This window comes from Macrobrachium rosenbergii, chromosome 8 (assembly GCF_040412425.1).
Source record: "Macrobrachium rosenbergii isolate ZJJX-2024 chromosome 8, ASM4041242v1, whole genome shotgun sequence".
Taxonomy (NCBI): domain Eukaryota; kingdom Metazoa; phylum Arthropoda; class Malacostraca; order Decapoda; family Palaemonidae; genus Macrobrachium; species Macrobrachium rosenbergii.
This window is the reverse complement of record NC_089748.1, coordinates 71185921-71205585: the sequence shown is the minus strand read 5'-3', so window position 1 is coordinate 71205585 and position 19665 is coordinate 71185921. Positions and strand designations below refer to the sequence as shown.

The window sequence follows — 19665 nt, the reverse complement described above, 5'->3', positions numbered from 1 at the left end:
CATCTAACTTCAGCCATTAAGATACCATGCACAAGACACTAAAAGTAAAACTTACTGGTTTAGTAAGGGTTTTGGGAATTGGTCTTTTATCCTTCTTGGAGCTCAAGAAATTATGAAGCCTTAAGCATTTGGGAGCAGCACATTCCTCAAATTTCTTCTGTCTATTTTGAGCAACCTAAAAAATAACTGACATTTACTACATGCATAAAAATGTTATGGTCTTCGTACGAAAATCAGAAAAACTTCAGTAAAATGTAAAATATTCATTCAATAATGCAGAATCACTCCCTCACAAGTTATACTTCACTCATGCCCATATAGTAATCTGTACATTGAATAGTATCATACAGCTCCTTTTGATCTGCTCACCTGACTGCACCTTCTGGCAGCTCTTCTAATAGGTACAGTTGAGAATTTATATTTTCTTTGGTGCAACTTGTTATTAATAATAGCCACCATAGGAGATGGGGAGAGATTGAGTGGGGGAGCAGTCCGTTTTATTATTTCTGCTTCGAGATGAAGCTTTTCCTCTTGAGTCCAGTCATGGTCTCTAGTCATGGCTGCAACATCTGCTACTAAAGACTATCAAAGAGAAGATAAGATTAGTTTCTTTTTTGAAATCTTCTAACTTGAAAGAATGAAAGCCCTACAACTAGTCTTACAACCAAGACTACAAATCTTACAAAAAAGTATAAAAATTAAAAACTGTGCCATGCATTTAATAAAAGACCATGAACTATAACTGCAGAAGGCTGAACGCAAAAGGTTTCATCAGCCTAGTCTGTAAAGTTAAAGAAGAATGGAATGGTAATTGCAAATGTATAACATTACAAAATAAAAATGGATTTTTTAAATACAAACCCTACTTTTGCATAGCTTTTTCCTGTATCGATATGAATTCCCAAACAGCTCTGTCACTAGTATATTAAAAACTAAGACCAGCAGCTACTGGTAAATTAGCGCATGCAAATATGATTTTTTCGGGTCTCAAGCAGTTTAGTCATTTCCTAAGTTGAGACACCATCTGCAAATGAATAGTAGGACCAGGATGTAGGCATTTCAAAAGTAATAGATTTGTACTGAGAAAATAACATCTACTTCATCATAAATCCATTACTTTGACTGCATAACTTAAACAGCAATTTAGCTAGGAGGAGGCTGAAATGGAGATGCTTCAGTGAGTAGAGGTATGTAATGGAACTACTGAGAACTTTCGAGAGACAGACACACAAGGCACCCCTTGCAAGTGACCACAGGAAGATGCCATGATGAAATGATTAAGGAGTAGATGAAAATGATTCCTCTAACCCCAAAACACCTACTGGAGGAGATAATGCCAGCCAATTAAAACACCAAGTGATAAACTTTTGGTGTCTGAAAAACTGGCTGAAATTACCCTTATCAATCATAGTTATTTCTTCCATGGCAGATAAAATTCCAAACAGCTGGTGATGTAAAGTATGAGGCTGCCACCAAAAGTACACTCTTAAAATTAAAATTTGTACAGCTTATTCCAAAACCAGCATTGGTACTGGATTTGAAGCAATCCATAAAAACGAATTTTGAGTCCTCATGCTCTTGAATATGCTCCATACAAATTGACTGAACTCCTTCCATTACACTTTGCACTTCTATAAATTAACTGAAGGACATTTCTGGCAACTTACATGGAATAGTTATAGAATTTTTAAAAAGGAACCATTGTTTCTTATTGAATGAACCCAAAAGCTTGGGGATACTCAGGGTCAGTCTCATAAAACACAGTAAAATTCCTTTTACAGTAGTTTGAAAGCAAGGAAAATGGGGAGCTTGCAACCTACACCGGCACCTACAGAACAATGACCTGTTGGTGAGTGTTCAGGGGCAACTTCATCCCAACTGCTATCCCTAAGCTAAGGGGTTGGTTGTTTTGATGCATCTTCTCAAACTATTTCTGTCAAAAGCACCTTCCTCTGCAAAACCCTTCTCCACTTTAGAATTCCATCTAAGTCTTTATCTCCCTCTCAACCCTCGACCCTTTACAGATTCCATCCAAGTGCTCTTCACTCTTTCCTAATTCATCCTTACCACATGCCCAAACTGTCTCAATCTTGACTCTCTTATCAAGTCAGTAATCTTTACTATTCCTGCACTTTTCTTAATTTCATAATTTTCCAGCCTCTCATGCAGCAATATCCCCAAAATCCACCTCAACATCCTCATCTATGTTTGCTCCAGCGTCTGTTCCTCCTTCCTTCTTAGTGCCCAAGTTTCTGAACCACAAATCATCACACATCCAGTTACAATACAATAGATATTTATTTTTAGTTTGTTTGGCATTTTGTTTTATCACACACACTATCCCTGCCACCTCCCTCTATTTCCCCCTAGCTGCTTTTATTCTGCTTTCAATCTCAGCTTCACCACCCGCCTCCTGGCTTAGAGGAGACCCCGTTGATGTGGGTTTCACAGCTATCATAATTGAGAGGTAAGACTCATTTCAAATACTGACACTTCTCATGTAAATATACATCAGTAGCAAACTCTAGTCTGCAAACAAAGATGCTGCTGAATTACATCATAAAATCAAGACGTAACAAATTTACAATGCAAGTGAAAAGAACTATCTTATAGGGGTATTCTCTACAAACCTTGGGCATAGGAGGAAACAGATACAGTTTAAACTGCTTTTTGTTGCCAAATTTCAGAATCTGACAGGAATTAAAAAAACCTTGTCTAGAGAAAACCTTTGCACTTGTCTATATGCAAACATACCTCAGTAAATGCCTCAATGATTACAGCAGCCTTAACTTGCAGGTTCCATCAAACTTCACCCCCACAGTGAAAACTAATCTGCAGGAGAGAAGTCTTCCTGCAGACATGAAATTCATACTCTTACTCAACTACTGTTGAGCGCATCATCCATTATGAGACCATTTTCATGGGAAAATTTTTGATGAGTACTTGCTATCCAATAATCCTGCCTATGGACCAAGGAGTAACACAAAAATTTTAACTTGCATACAGTGCTTTTTTTACATATAAATTGTAGAATTTCTCTTGCTTTGTTGAATTTCCAACTAGAGTTCAAAATAAAGGATGCAATCTACTTGACTGCTCTTGACAATAATAATGTGAATACTGTATATGTCAACCTCATAAAAGTTGCAGATGAAACTATGGTCTGGTGCCATGTTTCAGTATAATGAGAAAGACTGGAATGCCATGTTTCAATATAATGCAGAAGAATGGAAGAGTTTGTGGACTCTGAGAACATGAGGACTCCTGATGAGGACCATTTTGGATACTGTTAAGGTTTTCCACACACTAACTTCCCTAGCTATTTCATACAGCATGTTACTGCAGTGGGTGAATTTGGGTGACATGCACTGGTAATCAAGGAATGGTCATATGGACATTTCATCTCAAATGTTACAAATGCAGAAGAACAAGAAACCAAAAGGATAGTGATGGTGATGATGAAAAGGAAGAGCAACATAGGACTAGTACCTGGATTCTACCTAATTATACCTATGCTGAAGTAATGCTGTTCAATTTGGTACTTCAATGACATACTAAAATTACACGACATACAACTTATTTTCTATCGCGTATTTCTTTTACAAAATTCCATAGCATTTACTATGACTATATTGATCCCTACTTAAGTCTAATCATGCATTTAACTTGCATAAAACCATAAAATATGCACAACTAATATATACACACAAACTCATTAACATTTCACAACTACAGTAAATAGCATCTCTTGTAGTAAAATTGCCAAGGCAGCAATTTCTGCAACACAAAGACCCAGAATACAATGTCACGCAACAATACACAACTTTCACAAAGATCAAAAAGAACCTTCTACAGGTGACCTTCCCAAAGGCTAATGATCATTACAAGAGCAAATCTCATACCTGACTTGTAGGCTGAAGCAAGACATATCTTGTGTCATAAGTTGCATCTAAAGTTCTTCTGTAATCTCTAACTTCAGCAATCACACACCCAGAATGATATATGTCAATGTTTGACTCGTCTAACAAGTCAAGTAACATTGGAGGTAATTTTTCATTATCTGAAAATACATAAATAATTCAGTAACAATATCCACACAATATAAAAAAAATTCTAAAATGCTACTTGGGAAGACTGATAGTATTAACTATTTTTTTAGTTATATAAATTTAACATAACCACAGAGCTCAGATATTTTTTCAGAACCTACATATTCCAAAAGCACAAAACTCAAAAACTGGAAATTTTGTTCGAAAAGTTTCTGCTATTTCATGTATTATATTGGCTTAAAATTTTCTCTGATATGAAAAATCAAAACTGCTTACATAAAGATAATTGGTGTGGAAAATTTTTAAAAATTACTTGGTAAAAGAACTAAAAAACATACCAAATTCATATATAAAATAAAAAGGATTTTTGACAAAGGAAAAATCTATTTCTGGAGAGGGGCCCGTGTCAGGTGAAATAGTCCATTCAGCACTTATTTCTAGGTAATTCCGTTGCTAGATACCAGAGAAAGCTAAATGAAATGCTGGAGTTACTACCCCCAGAGCGAGCTCCACTAGATGGAGTCACGTGTATGGAAAAGGGTGAACTACAAAACACGGAACCTTATCCTATAGAGATTCCCAATGTCAAAAAGTCCCAACGAGAGGTGCGATACAAGCCCATGCACTACCATGACTGTATACAAGGCAACACTAGCCTGATTCCATGTTAGCACCCACCTCACTAAAATGAAGTTTAACAAGGGAGGGAGAGAATGAAAAACAGGGTGGGTCACAATGAAAATAAGATCCCCTCTCCAGAAATAGATTTTTCCTTTGTCAAAATTTTTCTGGATCGAGTCCAGTGTCACCCGGTGAAATAGTAACAGAGAAATAAACATCATTCTTATGCTATTAAAGACTTAAATAGAAACGTTGAAAACTAGGAGAATTCTACCCTGAACATAAGTAAAGTCCTCTAAGTTCATGTAATGAAAATAATGTGGGTGGTCACCGTCTAAGATCATGAGCTTAGAACAGCACCTGAATAGGCTTGTATTAAGAAAATACTTCCTGCCTAATAGCTGACCCAATGACAGTGCCCCTTTTTAAAGGAGAGGACCTGACAAAATTGTGAGGTCCTGTCTAAAAAAGCCTGCAAGAAGAAAAACTGGACACAGAAACAGACCTTGTAAAAGGGGAGTACTTTCCAAGGTGACCACTGAAAATGAGGACCTTCAATTGTAGAGAGAAAGTTAGGGTGAGGAATTACAACACTACCCCTGATGAGGGAAACTAAACTGATTGGTTCCACCAGACAAACCAAACTGATTGGTTCCGCCAGACAGGGCAGACAGTACAGGAAAACTAACACTAGAAGCTAAGCTGATTAAAATTTTTGGGACTTCCTTAACAAGGAAAGATAAGAACAAGATGATTGTTGGTTACCGGGCTAACTCCGATACATTACTCAAAGACCAGGAAACCGAATGTGGACGGAGTACTGTTCTTAGACAAACACAGACCTTAGGATGAAAGTTAAGGGCCTGTGAGTCTGGTTCCAACAAAACACTTTGCTCGCCAATATGCGCCGCATCAGTACTGTAGTGAAAACTATGTGAAGAGTGCTAGTTACTTAACTGCAGAACCATACTGCAGTAGAGTAGGATCCTTTAACTGATTTCAGGAAAACAGAAATAACAGGACCAATATCAGTTTCCTCCTAAACTGTAAGATTCACAAAGACCACAAAGCCAGGACATCAGAGTTTGAGTGGGCTGACGAGGCTGAGTTTATACCAGACGGACAGCTTGATAGTTTGTGGCTGAATTGGGTTGCAAACTGACCTACTTCCAGGCCCAGGAAAAGGTCACAAGACTACCTGAATGACGCTCCGCCTAAGGACTATTCCGACACCAGGGGAGGCCCTGGATAGGGAAAAAGCAGTGACCTTTGGACCCCCTACGAGAAGGGTGGTAGACAGAAGCACCTGCGTCTGTTGGTTATGGAGAAGAATGAACCATAACCTGAATGAAGCAATTCGAGTCCAAAACCACTTGTTTACGCAGCGCACTATTGCTGTTTTGTTCAGAACCAGCCTAAAAGGAAACCTCTTGGGGGGAAGAAGTTTCCAAGAACAGGAAGACTGTCACCGCCCTCCAAAGCGTTGATATGGAACTGCCGGAACGTGACCGACTAAGTACCATGTACTTCATTGGGCCAAAAAATATCCACCTCACCCGCCCAGAGAGGTGACGTGTGGAATACTGAGGCCGGAGGGGAAAGCTGGAGAGGAACTGACTTCGGTAAGCACTTGACAGATGTTCAAGGCCGGAGGCCACTATTCAAGCAGGAGGAATCAAGGAGACACGCCCCTGACTCCGCCATACCTCGGTCATAAACTCCAGCTTTGACTTCAGAAGGAGAACGTCACTAAAGCAAACTGGAGAAAACCCAGGACCTTTTCTTGGGCACGGGAGAGGTATGCTTGAGATGATGAAATGATAAGATGCCCTTGTTATCTCTTTCCACTTCCACTGGATTCATAACTACGGAAGGTTACCTCCTGAATCAGGTGGGATTTCCTTCCTGGTTACTTAGAAGCCCAAAGACTCTAGAAACCGATTATAATGACCGGCGCCTCAGGCAATTCCCACGCTGGGTGCCCAAATGAGCCAGGCAACTAGATATGCAGCTAGCATAGCCTCCTAATCACCGGAGCTGTTGAACTACGGTATTGTTCAAACTGGCAAAGACTCTGGAGCCGTATTGAGGAGGGCATGAACCTGAAGGGGTACGCCTGCTCTCGAGTCTGAATCCCAGAAGGGATAGGACCTTTCTGCAACTAAGATGTGAAAGGAAGCATCGAAAGGTCTATAGAGGTGGTTACGGCTCCACGGCGCAGTAGATCCGAACCCACAAGACTGTAAGCAATCGAGACTTGCCGCAAGAATAAGGAAAACAAACGGGACACGCCCGGAAAAATTTTCCAGTGGAAGGGAACTTGGCAGACTGAAAAAGCCTGACAGGCCATTCGCAAAGACCCCCAGAACTCTGGCCGGAGGTTGACTGAACCTGATTGGGGACAACAGTCCAGCCCCCCGGCCCTGATAACTATACTCTGGGCCCAGGAACTGAAGTTCCAGTGGCCCCGAATGGTACAGCCTCCCACCCATATGAGAAATACTACAGGGAGGAGGTTTGATTGCCTCCCGTGAAGCGAATGCCTTCCCAAATTCTCGGAGAGGAGTAGGATGCATCCCTGCTCCTATGATAACCCTGAGGGTCAGAGCCTCTGGCCAAATGTCAGTGAAAATTCTTTCCTTAGGTTTTGGCATGAAGCAAAAAAACCTGGCGGGCACGTGGGGAGGCAGAGACACACGGGGCGTTATAGGCTGATGTGTTGGCTGAACCCGCACACATCGAGGTGGAGGCTGAGTGAGAGCTGACGGCTGTCTAGGGGCAGAGACCTGGAAGCGCCTGCACACCGCTCTGAGCAGGGGCTCTGAACTACATGAACTTCTTGCCGGACTTGGGACAGGTCCCGGCAAGATCAGACCGCTTCTGCTCAGAGGGTAGACACCCATGAGAACGGAGGCTCTGGGTAACAATAGTAGCCCAAGACGGACGCAAATAACGCCCACCTGGGGAAAAGATTAATTCTCCAGGTGAAACTGTTCATAAGATTCTTCAGCTCAAGGCGGAACGGGCAAGCCTGACTTACACCTGTTTCAGCTTCCGGAAAATTGACTCCGGAAGCTTAGGAGCTGTACGCTGAAGAAATTAGAAGCTCAGCCCGGGGTTAGAAGATTCACTGTGAATGTATCTGTGATATCTGTCTCGGAAATGCCTCAGCGATACATTTTCAAAACAAGCCTGTTGATAAGAGGGGCTACATTGGAGCACAAGGGTAAGAAACAGGGCTCCCAAAGAGAGCACGGTAAGACCCACAGCTGGCGTGAACTTGGAATTTTCCGCCTGCCACCCATTAGAGTCCTCAGGGAGACGATGTGTCCAGCCCCAGCTGAGGGCTCACTTATGGATCCTGCCAGACAGATGCCATGCTCGTTCTGACAGTCTGGTAAAACCCGGATAAGAGGATACCAGACCGGAAGGGAAGAAATGCCCTTCCACCAACCTCCTCTGTGCCCACACCCCCGACAGGAGGGTGCCTTCATGCTGGGAAGCATAAAGGAAGGCACCAAGATTCCCTAGACTGAGGGGAAAAGAGGTGGAGATGTCCGAACGATAGAATTCGGAACGGAGCAGGACTTAACAGGTGATCCATTGACAATGAGTCTTGAGATTGATCTCTTGGGATTTAAGCTCCTGGGAAAGGGAAGGCATGGACCATGACGTAGATAGTTAGTTTAATAGGTTGACAATGACCCTCATAACGAGCTCCTTATAAGGAGACCCGTAAAGAGTTATCCAACAAAGGAAGGAGGGGGTAACCGCCTTGCTTTGCTTGGGCGTGTCCTTTCCAGAAGACGGCCAAACTCGTAGATGGCACCGGATTAGAGATCCGAGACGCGTCCTTGATTTGGGGGCCCCGGAGCGGTCTTCTTGGTTTAAAAAAAGGGTGGTCTTTTATTTTACTTACTTCACCTTAGGGACGGTAGACCAGGAACCGCCGGAAGGGATGAGAAGGTAACCAATCCCCCTAAAGGAAAAAGTTTGCTCACTAATTCGAGCTAAGCGGAAAAGGTTTGTCTCCAATTATTCCCGCACTTTACTTATCGCCTCCGGACGATGTTCACAGGTCCGAGAACGAGAGACAGAAGGCCGCAACGTCTTCAGAAAACTCTCCGTAAACAATTAACTTGAAGCGAAGAGTTCACGAGACTTGGCGGCCGCCCAGGGGGGGAAAAAATTAGGACCCTAGACACCGGAGGAACAACTATCAATAAGTTATATAAGACGGAGTTTATGAAGCGAAAAACCGATAGGTGTATATGAAACCTACCAATTTATCGAGAATCTGCCCGAAACGGAGTTTGGCGGAGGGAAATCGATAGGCGATATGAAACCTATCGAACCATCGCGAGAATCGCCGGAGAGAGCCCAAACACCTAAAGATTAACTATTAATAAGCCAGAAGAGGGCGGAGAACCGATAGGTTTATATGAAACCTACCGAATTAACAAGAATCCTGCCCGGAGACGGAGTTCAAAGAGCGACTATTAATAAGCCACCTAAGGTGGAGCTTGACGGAGGTAAACCAACAGGTGTATATGAAACCCACGGATTCATCAGGTAGCCTGCTCGGAGAGCATAGCGCATAACGCCACCTGCCGGGTGCCAAACGACTAATAATAAGCCAAAGGAGGCGTTACGGCATATAAAACCCACGGATTCATCAAGTAGCCTGCTCGGAGAGAGCATAAGCGTTTAACAACCTTCCGAGTCAAGAATAAGTCACATGAGGCGGAGTTTGGCGGAGACGAAACCGACAAATGCTCTATATAAACCTACGGGGTTCATCAAGAAGCCTGCTCGAGGAGACGCCGCGTACTTCGCATAACCTTCCATGCCAAACTATAAATCCAAAACAGACTGCGCATCGAATGGGGAGCTATAGACTCGTGATCGCTGGTTTGTTGTAGGATAGTGGGAGCATTCCTGCACTTGACAAAACCAGCCGAAAACGTATGAGAAAGGGCATGCTGAACGGATGCCGAGCAGAGTACCAGAAAGCAGCTATAGCCTAGTCAGACCAGGAAAACCCCGGAGAAAACCGGAGAGAAAACTGGCTAACAGACAAAACTCATAGACATAAAACAGAGTCAACGGAACATTCAAGCGATTATGTCTGAACAAAATGTGGGAAGGTTATGAACTGTTGAAGTGGGCGCACTCCGAGCCAGGAGAGGAAAACCCCGGAGGAGGATATCCTGAACAAGTGATAGCGGTGGGGGGAATAAACGCCCACCGCTAAACACTAAACCGCCGCAGCAGTAAGCAGAGCGCCCAACAAGATAACGAAACACCGAACAGGTAGTAGCAAAAAGGAGGGGGAACGCCGAAAGTAAATAAAGCAGAAGACAGTTAGGTGGAGAACGCTAACTGGCCTCGTATGAGATCCCAACAGTGAGGTGCGAACATGTAGGAAGCACCACGAAGGGAAATAGTCGACGTAAAGGAAGGGGAAGGATAGGCCAGGAGGTTGATAACCCAAAGCAGCGACCAGGGTGGGACAGCACTCCCGGGCGCCCAGAGATTCTCATAGATCCCCTCGCTATGTAAGCTGTGTTGCATGCGACAAGAGCGAGAGAAAAGAGAGGAAGGGCAAAACCACGGCCAGGGAGAGCAAAGAAAGATAAAAGGAGTGTGAACAGGAGTGGGGAGAGCACTCCTGGTCACCTCCAGGTCCAGGTGGAGTGCCAACTCCAGACACACCGTTGGACAATCAATCAATGCAGGGGGGGGATTTAGGCTACGACATAAATAAGGATAATTGCTCTCAAGCCTTGGAAAGTTAACAAACTTTGAAAACAAACCAAGGGGAGAGAGAGAGCAAGGATAAAGGGGAGAGAAGGGGACTCTCGAAACCACAAAATAACATATATATAGTCTGGTAAAAGAAATGTGAACAGGAGTGGGGAGAGCACTTCGGTCACCATTGGTAAGCAACCCAAAGAAGGATTGAACTAAGATAGGCTACGCAGGTAAACCTCGCTATTCCAGCAACTTATTAGGAACATTAGCCTAAGTGAAAAAGCCGAAACAGGGAGAGGTGGGCGTGCAATATATCCAAGTCAAAACCAAACAAAGGGAAGCACCAGACATAAACACACATGTACAGAACGAGATCACCGACATGAAACTCATACGTTACAGATCGAGATCGTCCCCCTCTTAACGAATTTTTTCCCCGAAGGAAAAAAAGTGTTACAGCCAACCCCAGGCTAACCTAACTGAGGTGATGTAAAGGAAGGAAGCCTAGGAGAGGGTAAAGGCTAACCAATAACTCAAAAAAAAATCATAATAAACAAAAATTGTCTATATAAGGTACATGTAGAGGATAGGCAGGCCCAACACAACATGGACGTGAAGGGACATGACCGTCTTCAGTTAAAGAAAGTATCCCAAAATTAACAAAATTCAAAAGCATCCAAGCACAAGGTCAAAAATTAAATGTAACAATGAAAATCATGTTCCATACACTTAGAGAAGTGAGTCTAAAGCAAGACAAATAAGACCAAAATAAGAAGCGAATAGGTCCTAGGGGAACCACGTAGCCTAAACAACAAGACAGCACTTGACCAGGAAGGGAACACAAAATTCACAAAATAAACAAAATCATGAAAACAAAGTAAAAACCATAACAGTACCAATGAAAATAAGATCCCAAAGGCTAAGAGAAGAGTGACAAAAATAAAGCATAATAAGGCCATGATAATGCTTTTAATGGGCTCGAGGGGGAAGCTCGTAGCCTAAACGCTCAACAACATTTCTCGAATGAAGCCACGATAAAAGCGAATGGGCCGGAGGGGGTAGCTCAGAGCCTAAACGCTAAACATCACTCCGAATGAAGCCATGATAAAAGGCGAATGGGCCCAAGTGGGTAGCTCGTAGCCTAAACGCTAAACATCACTTCGTAATAAAAATCACTCTCGTAATGAAGCCATGATAAAAAGCGAATGGGCCTGGAGGGGGTAGCTCGTAGCCTAAACGCTAAAACAGCACTTCGTAGTAAATGGGTACAGAACAAACAAAAATTAATCAAACCACTAAAGTTAGGGATCATTACTGGTAAAACATCCCAAATAAAAAGGATACAAATAAAAAACACAAAACAAAAATGCCGATCCAAGACCAAGAGGTCAAGAGATGACGGAGAGGATCGAGGCGGGCGTTATAAATTCCTTTAATTATTAAACTAAAGGAAAATAAGAAGCCTCAATCGCCTAAAAACAACAAAACACTGGTACTCAAGTAATTGAAGAAGAACCCTGCGAGGATGCCATAAAAAAAACCAAAATAGAGCACAAAATAAGGATCACAACGAAATTACGTGAACGAAAAACGCTAAAAAATGGAATGCGACTAGTGTTGCCTTGTATACAGTCCGCGAGTAGTGCATGGGCTTGTATCGGCACCTCTCGTTGGGACTTTTGACATTGGGAATCTCTATAGATAAGGTTCGTGTTTTGTAGTTCACCCTTTTCCACACGACTCCATCTAGTGGAGCTCGCTCTGGGGTAGTAACTCCAGCATTTCATTTAGCTTTCTCTGGTATCTAGCAACGGAATTACCTAGAAATAAGTGCTGAATGGACTATTTCACCGGGTGACACGGGACCCCGATCCAGAAAGGACAATATTTTAAAAAGTCTTAAACAATAGTACTGTTCCATGATAATGATTGTTTATTTTTTTACATTAACAGACTAACAATCTGGTTGCAGTTCAACTGTTTTGACTAAGGTTAATGGCCATGAAAATTATCCAGTACCGAAACTTACAACAGACCTTACCAGTTTGGTAAAAGAAGTAACAGGCATATAAGCCAATTAATAGAGTAAATTACTCTGACACATGGAAAGAAAGCCTTCTACATAAAGCAATTAAATCCATCTATGTATCTTAAGAATAGTGCTCTCAACAAATAATACCTCTGATCTCAACTGCAGCATGAGTTACTAGACTTAAACACTCATATGCAATACACAACACTTAAAGATCAGGTCTGATAGGGCCACCATCAGTGTGTTAATGCTAAACCATTCTACCAAAATTCCACATCTTTCTCAGTATTCATGGGTTCCAGGTAATTTTTTTTTTAAAGCTCCTGGTCTCTGACGGCCGCTAGGCTAATGTTGGATTTCCTGTTTACATCACTTCACAGTGTATGACACAATTTACTCAGTGGGTCCAATACTACACAAGTCTTGGATTTTGAAGGTAGGCTAGGACACTAAGTATCTACATCTATGATAACACTACAGTATATCTTGTTAGTTTTCAATCTGTGCCTCAAGTGCTTCAACTGCTATTAACTGCCTTGCCTGACATTACACTAGGAATAACTAAGTGTAACCCCATTGGCATCTTGGCTAAATACTGTCTAGCAAATTTTTAAGTAATTCTAATTTATCACAGATACACTACTGTACACAAAACCAAAGCCTTTCATATATGAATATTCCCCAACACCAGGCAGAACCAGCTGTTGAAAGCTTGTTAACAAAGCAGTTAAGGGGGATTATAGCTACTTTGAGGTAAAAAAATCGAGATTTTCAAAAACACCTAGAATTCCTCCTAAAGCATTCAAGAATTCACTATGACACATGGCAAACACCATAGATCAGTGTGTGGGCTGTTGGGTCCCTTGGGGCATCAGAATTGCTATGTGTAACTGGCCTACTGCGTAGCAAAAACTGTTCCTAATTACTCGACCATAATGCTCATTTTACCTGGTAAAAATAAGTGATCACAGTATGGAATCAGCACTTTTGGCAACTCTGATTGCTATAGTGATGACTGTTGGAACACAGGCAGTTACTCAATAAATGTGACTTCAGATACTCTCAGAAAGAGAAAGGAAGAGTATATCACTCTGCAATTTCACAGCCCCATCGAGTCCCTTTAAACTTTATGGGCCCATATCTCAAAGTTATTTCCGCACAGTCAGATATTCATAGAAAATCCAGTATGTGCTCTATTTTATTGACACTTTGGCATTCTGCTGATATTATGTACTTAGGCAACTGAATGGTCACATTCAGATACTTACAAATATACAGTAGAAAGAAAATTAATATTAAGGCACTGTAACTGAATATTTTACGACAAAATCCAGGCTTGCATAATAACGTAGCCACATTATATAACATTTAGATAATTAAGGAAAACTTTTTATGGCAAAGCATTTAGAGACTTTTGAGCTAATCACCAAAAAATTCACTTATATTGACCTAATATTGAAGCTGCTACAGTGAAAATAGTACATATAATGTTTTGACGTTGTGACTACTGTAAATGATGTCATAACTAAGTACAATTATACTCATACATAAAAACAACAATAACCTGTAGTATTTATATATGAAGTTTCATCTCTTAATTTGCAATTTATGACCTTTTTACCGCCAAGTAGCTATATCCCTGTTAAACAAGTAATTGTCAAGTTCACTCCTTTGCTAACAAGGCAAATGCTGGGTTGATTTGACATAAGATTATGGTAAAAGAATTTGAATTTTCCAGTTTTTTTGTTTTTAAATACAGTACAGTACTACCCTGATCTTACACAATTTGAGTTGCACGAACTCACAGACATGCGAACTTTTCATTGGAACCTAACTAACTGGCATACACAATTTTTTCACAGACACGCAACATTTGCGAAATCCTCAAGAAACACTGCAGAAGTGTTTATGTTTAATTTTTGAAGTATTATGTAAGTGTTCATGCTTTTAAGTGTAAAATTTGTATTATTTTTATTTTTGTATATAAATACTGTATGATGCTGCCTTCAATGATTTGTATGAGAATGTTGACACACCAGAGGGCCAAAGAAACATCCACAGGATAGCCAAAGCTAGAGACAAAGCAACAAAAGACCTCACACACATTAAGCAAATCAAAGATGGAAATGGTAAGGTTCTAACAAAAGAAGAGGAAATTAAAAGTAGATGGAGAGAGTATTTTGAAAATCTTCTAAATGAAGAAAATCCCAGGAATATCGAGGATGGAGTAGCAAATGAAAGAGAAGTTCCCAGGATTAGTCGGAGAGAAGTGAGGCGGGCACTAAGTAAAATGAAGAAAGGTAAAGTAGTGGGACCAGATGGAATACCAGTCGAGGCGTGAAGGTGCTTAGGAGAGGAGGGAATTGACATCTTGTGGGGCTTGTTCAATAAGATCTACCAGCAGGAGAAGATACCTGACGCCTGGAGAAACAGCCTACTAATCCCCATTTACAAAGAAAAAGGGGACATCCAAGATTGTGCCAACTATCGGGGCATAAAACTGATGGCACATACCATGAAAATCTATGAAAGAATAATAGAGGCAAGGCTTAGGGATGAAACATCTATAAGTGACGAACAGTTTGGGTTCATGCCAGGAAAAGGGACAACAGATGCCATCTTTTGTATTGCGACAAGTCATGGAAAATATAGAGAAAAGGAAAGGAACTACATCTTGTATTTATAGATCTTGAGAAAGCATATGATCAGTGCCTAGGCAAGAAGTGTGGAGGTGCATGAGGGAAAAAGGAGTCTCAGAAAAATATGTGAGGATTGTAAATGATATGTATAGAGAAGCAACAACACAGGTAAGAAGCTCAGTGGGAACAACAGACAAGTTTGAGGTGAAAGTTGGACTCCACCAAGGTTCTGCCATGAGTCCCTATATTTTTGATATGGTAATGGATGTGATAGTGTCTGGAGTGAAAGATCAGGTGCCTTGGAGTGTACTCTTTGCAGATGACATAGTGCTAGTGACCACCAGTAAGGAAGAAGCAGACAGGAAATTGGAGTCGTGGAGAAGTGCGCTGGAGGACAGAGGCCTAAAGATAAGCAGAGCAAAAACTGAATATATGTGGATGAGTGGAGGAGACCAAGAGGGAAGCATCAACTTAGAGCAGGCAGAAGTAAAAAGAGCTACATCCTTTAAGTACCTTGGGTCGTGTGTCACTGATTGTGGAGGGATGGAGGAAGAAGTGAACCACAGAATACAATCAGCTTAGTGTAATTGGAGGAAAACATCAGGTGTCTTATGTGACAAAAGATTTAATGTAAAGATGAAGGGAAAAATGTACAAGAGCACTGTCAGACCTGCGTTGATGTATAGTTGTGAAACATGGCCCATGAAGAAAGCACAAGAGTAAGAGGGACGGTGAAAGTTACAGAAATATCAAAGAAGCTGCAACAGAGACGATTACAATGGTTTGGACATGTTATGAGAAGAGAGGAGGATTCTGTATGTAAAAGAACCATGAATATGGAAGTGCCTGGAACAAGGAGGAGAGGTAGACCAAGAATGAGATGGAGAGACACAGTTAACAGGGACATGCAGGAGAAGAACGTGAGTGAGGTAATGGTGCATGATCGCAGAAGATGGAGAAGACTAATAACAAACAGCGACCCCATATAAAGATGAGAAAAGCTGAAGATAAAGAAGAAGAAGACTGTATGATACTAGCATACTTTAGTTAAAATACAGTAAAATCAATCAAATTCACAAAACAGCTGTGATGTAAACATTCTCCCTCTCTCTCTCTCATACTACTTTAATAAGTATTTGCTTTGGGATACGAGTTGTATTTTTGTTCTTTGTCTCTCTCTCTCTCTCTCTCTCTCTCTCTCTCTCTCTCTCTCTGAGATAAGTGACGAAATTTTTTATGCTTAGATAAACATGATGTTACTTTGTTATTAATTTTATTTCACATTTACCATGCATTTTTTACATTTATACAGTAAATTGTATGAAATTTTAAAAAAGTACATATTATACCCCGATCTTTTGTGTGAGGCTTGACAAGGAGAGGGGGAGGTAGCTGTCAATTCACTTGACATAAGACATGAAGGGGAGCGTTGCCCACAGCGTGTCAAAGGATTTCTACATACTGAAATCTCTCTCTCTCTCTCATGTTATTCTCTCTGTCTTCTTAATAATCATAAATAATTTACTTCTTGATATTTTAAGTAAGGATAAACCTCGTATCTCTCTCTCTCTCTCTCTCTTTTCTTTTCCTTCATAAATCATTAATTTCCATCTTTTGATTCTAACCTAAGAATCTCTCTCTCTCTCTCTCTCTCTCTCTCTCTCTCTCTCTCTCTCTCTCTCTCTCTCTCTCTCCATAATAATTCATAAATAATTTAACTCTTGATATTTTAAGTAAGGACAAACTTCATCTGTCTATCTCTCATGTTATTCTCCCTGTCTCCGTAATAATTTATAAATAATTTCACTCTCTTAGCATAAGGACATACCCATCTCTCTATCTTGATTGATTGAATTTTACCTTACTACCCTTGAACATTAAGTATGTTTTCTTTATTTTATTGAATTGTACCTTTGTTATGACTGGGACATATGAAGTTTACAAGAAAATGGCATCCCATGAATTAGGGGTAGCATTACTATACGTTACTTACATACGTAGTAGTAGTACTGTACTTAATTTTTACTCAACCATATATTTCTTTTTTTAAGGGTAATGTATTAAGCTAACTTTAAATGAAATTACAGTAATTTGAATTTAATTTCAAAGTTAGCTTAATACTTTGGGAGCATGATTTGGGTCGTATTTAGTGTTTAAACTCTAAAAATATGCATTTATTAGCATTTTTAGTGACCGTACCAAACTTATGCAAATCTTTGACTTGCGCGAGGGGTTCTGGAACCTAACCTCGCATAAGTTCGAAGTATTACTGTATAGTGATTCACAGTGTCTGTTCCTGTTTCCTAAAATTAGCAGTCATAACTTGGACCATTGATGGATAGTCTTGTTTGTCAATTTTTTATAAGTTGTATTTTAATAGAGAACTTTCACTATCAGAACTGATCCCTGATTCTCTTTTCCTCCAGAGAGTGACCATACTTGCTGAACAGTAAATGTGCCTTGCTGTTGAACTTATGTTCTAGAGCTCTTTTATTCCTCACACCACTGGACTGTGGAATGGTCTCACTGAGGATGTTTTGCAATTAGAACCTCGAAAAGTTCAAGAGATGATGCAATACATTACTGCCTAAAACAATTCTCGCTATACTTTTAATAATTTATTTACATTTTAATCTATTTACTTATTACTTTGTTCATTTATCTTTTTCTAATGACTGATCTCTTCTCTTTGTATTTCCTATTACAGTATCTTCTGTAATTTCTTTCAAATGAACACCATATTGTTGGAAAGCTTGAATTTCAAGTCAGTTGCCCTTTAAGCCTGTTCCATGTGAACAGGGTTCATTTTCTGAATAATAATAATAATAATAATAATAATATAATAATAATAATAATAATAATAATAATAATAATAATAAATAAATAATAATAATAACAATATTCTAAGATCAATCCAAATAAGATTAAAATTTTTTATTTGTTCTTACAATAATACGTACCCCAATCGTTTATACAGAAGATTTGTTCCAGAGGTGGTTAGTTGCCTCGTGGAACATATCTGACATTACTCCATCATCACCCATAAGTGTCAACTTTCCAGTAAAGATGATGAGCAGATGAATGACTTCTGTAACAAATTACACAGTCTGGCTAAGATTTCCAGGACTGATAGGGCACTGCAGACACTGGGAAGCAGCAATTATCTATAATAAGAATTAAACTCTGCATACTCTCCCTTTTGTTAAACAGGAGGTGGAGGAGTTAGAGCTAGCAATCACATCCTTAGGAATCACACTACAGGCAGTCCCTGGTTATTGGCGGGGTTCCGTTTCTGAGGGTGTGATGATAAGCGAAAATTGCTGCTAACCGAAAATCGGCGATTTCGGGGCTTTTTCGGCGATTTTCGGGGGTTATCGGCGCCGAAAAGCGCCGATTTTCGGTTATCGGCGCCTCTGTTAGGTATGTATCGGTGCCAGTAAGCGGAAATCGGCGATTTTCGGCACCGAAAATTGCCGATTTTCGTCGCTAGACAAGCCCCATAAAACCGGATCGCTGTTAACCGAGCCCGCCATTAACCGGGGACTGCCTGTATTGTATAAATCTCTGTACCAGGCCTGTTCCAGCATGTACAGCCCTGGCTGTTGTGGCCCAGGCAGAGCAAAAAGAATAGCTCAAAAAGTGCTAGTCTCTCATTCATCCCAGCCCTATGCCAAGCTGTGAATGTTGAATGAGATGTTTTACTGTCCTAAGGTGTCCAAGGACTTGTTGGTGGCGACTCAAAGGTGGAAAGAAGTGAAGGTGGTCTGTATGTCCCAAATCCAACCCTTCAACACGTGATACTGCAAAGTCCTCCTGAACAAGAGTAGCAGTGCATCTCCCAACTTCATACGCTCTCATCCAGACTGAAGGAATGTGCCCTTGTTAGTGTGGTGGTAGTATGGAAAATGGGTTTGTGTGATTGAATTTTTTGTTTTTTTATATTTAATTTTTGAGTGTTTGTTAGTGTATGATTATTTAATTATTGATCTTTATTCTTCTTTTTTTTTACTTGCAGTTGCTTGACTGGGTTAGTGCAGAGTGAGTAGCTCCCCTTCACCTACCTGATAAAAAGAAAGAAATCAAAGAACAGAGACAATTAGAAGAGCAATTGAAAATAGGGGGAGGGATAAAGCAGAGGAGTGATATGGAACACAGAGAGAGAACGTGAAGCTGCCAGATTGCAGAAACAAAAAACATTTGGTCAGGCCACTCTTCTTCCCGTTCCTCCATATATAAAGCTAAATCCTAAAAGGTGCCGATCTTGACACACTTGCAGCAAAGAAAGTTCAACAGTAGTTGGAAAGGAAGAAAACTAGGTGTTGATCTCTCCAACAGGAAGAAGGATATCAACGAACTAATACTGGTTGATGTTGAGCAAGCTGACTTCATCTGAAGAAGTCTCAAAGACCATAGCTGGGGGAAAACTGTAGTATTGGGGTTCTTCTGAGAGTTGTGGGAGGATTGCAGATTAAGGTTGAGGAGTTAGATTAGGGTTCTTTACTTAGGTTAAGGTTCATTTGATAGTTGGGAGGAAAACCACAGTATTAAGACAAAAGCTAGGATAAGTTTT

The 19665-nt window shown here is 40.7% G+C and overlaps 1 protein-coding gene across 5 annotated transcripts in view; it reads right to left on the bottom strand.

Moving 5' to 3' along the window:
* Spt20 overlaps positions 1-19665 on the bottom strand; it is a 256861-nt gene that overhangs the window by 212221 nt on the left and 24975 nt on the right. For all 5 annotated transcript variants that reach the window (XM_067107975.1, XM_067107974.1, XM_067107976.1 and 2 more), the window contains exons 4-6: positions 3903-4060; positions 370-582; positions 56-175 (exon numbers count right to left, since the gene is read on the bottom strand). In XM_067107975.1, coding sequence (XP_066964076.1) covers positions 56-175; positions 370-582; positions 3903-4060 — 491 coding nt within the window. The remainder of the gene's footprint in view (positions 1-55; positions 176-369; positions 583-3902; positions 4061-19665) is intronic.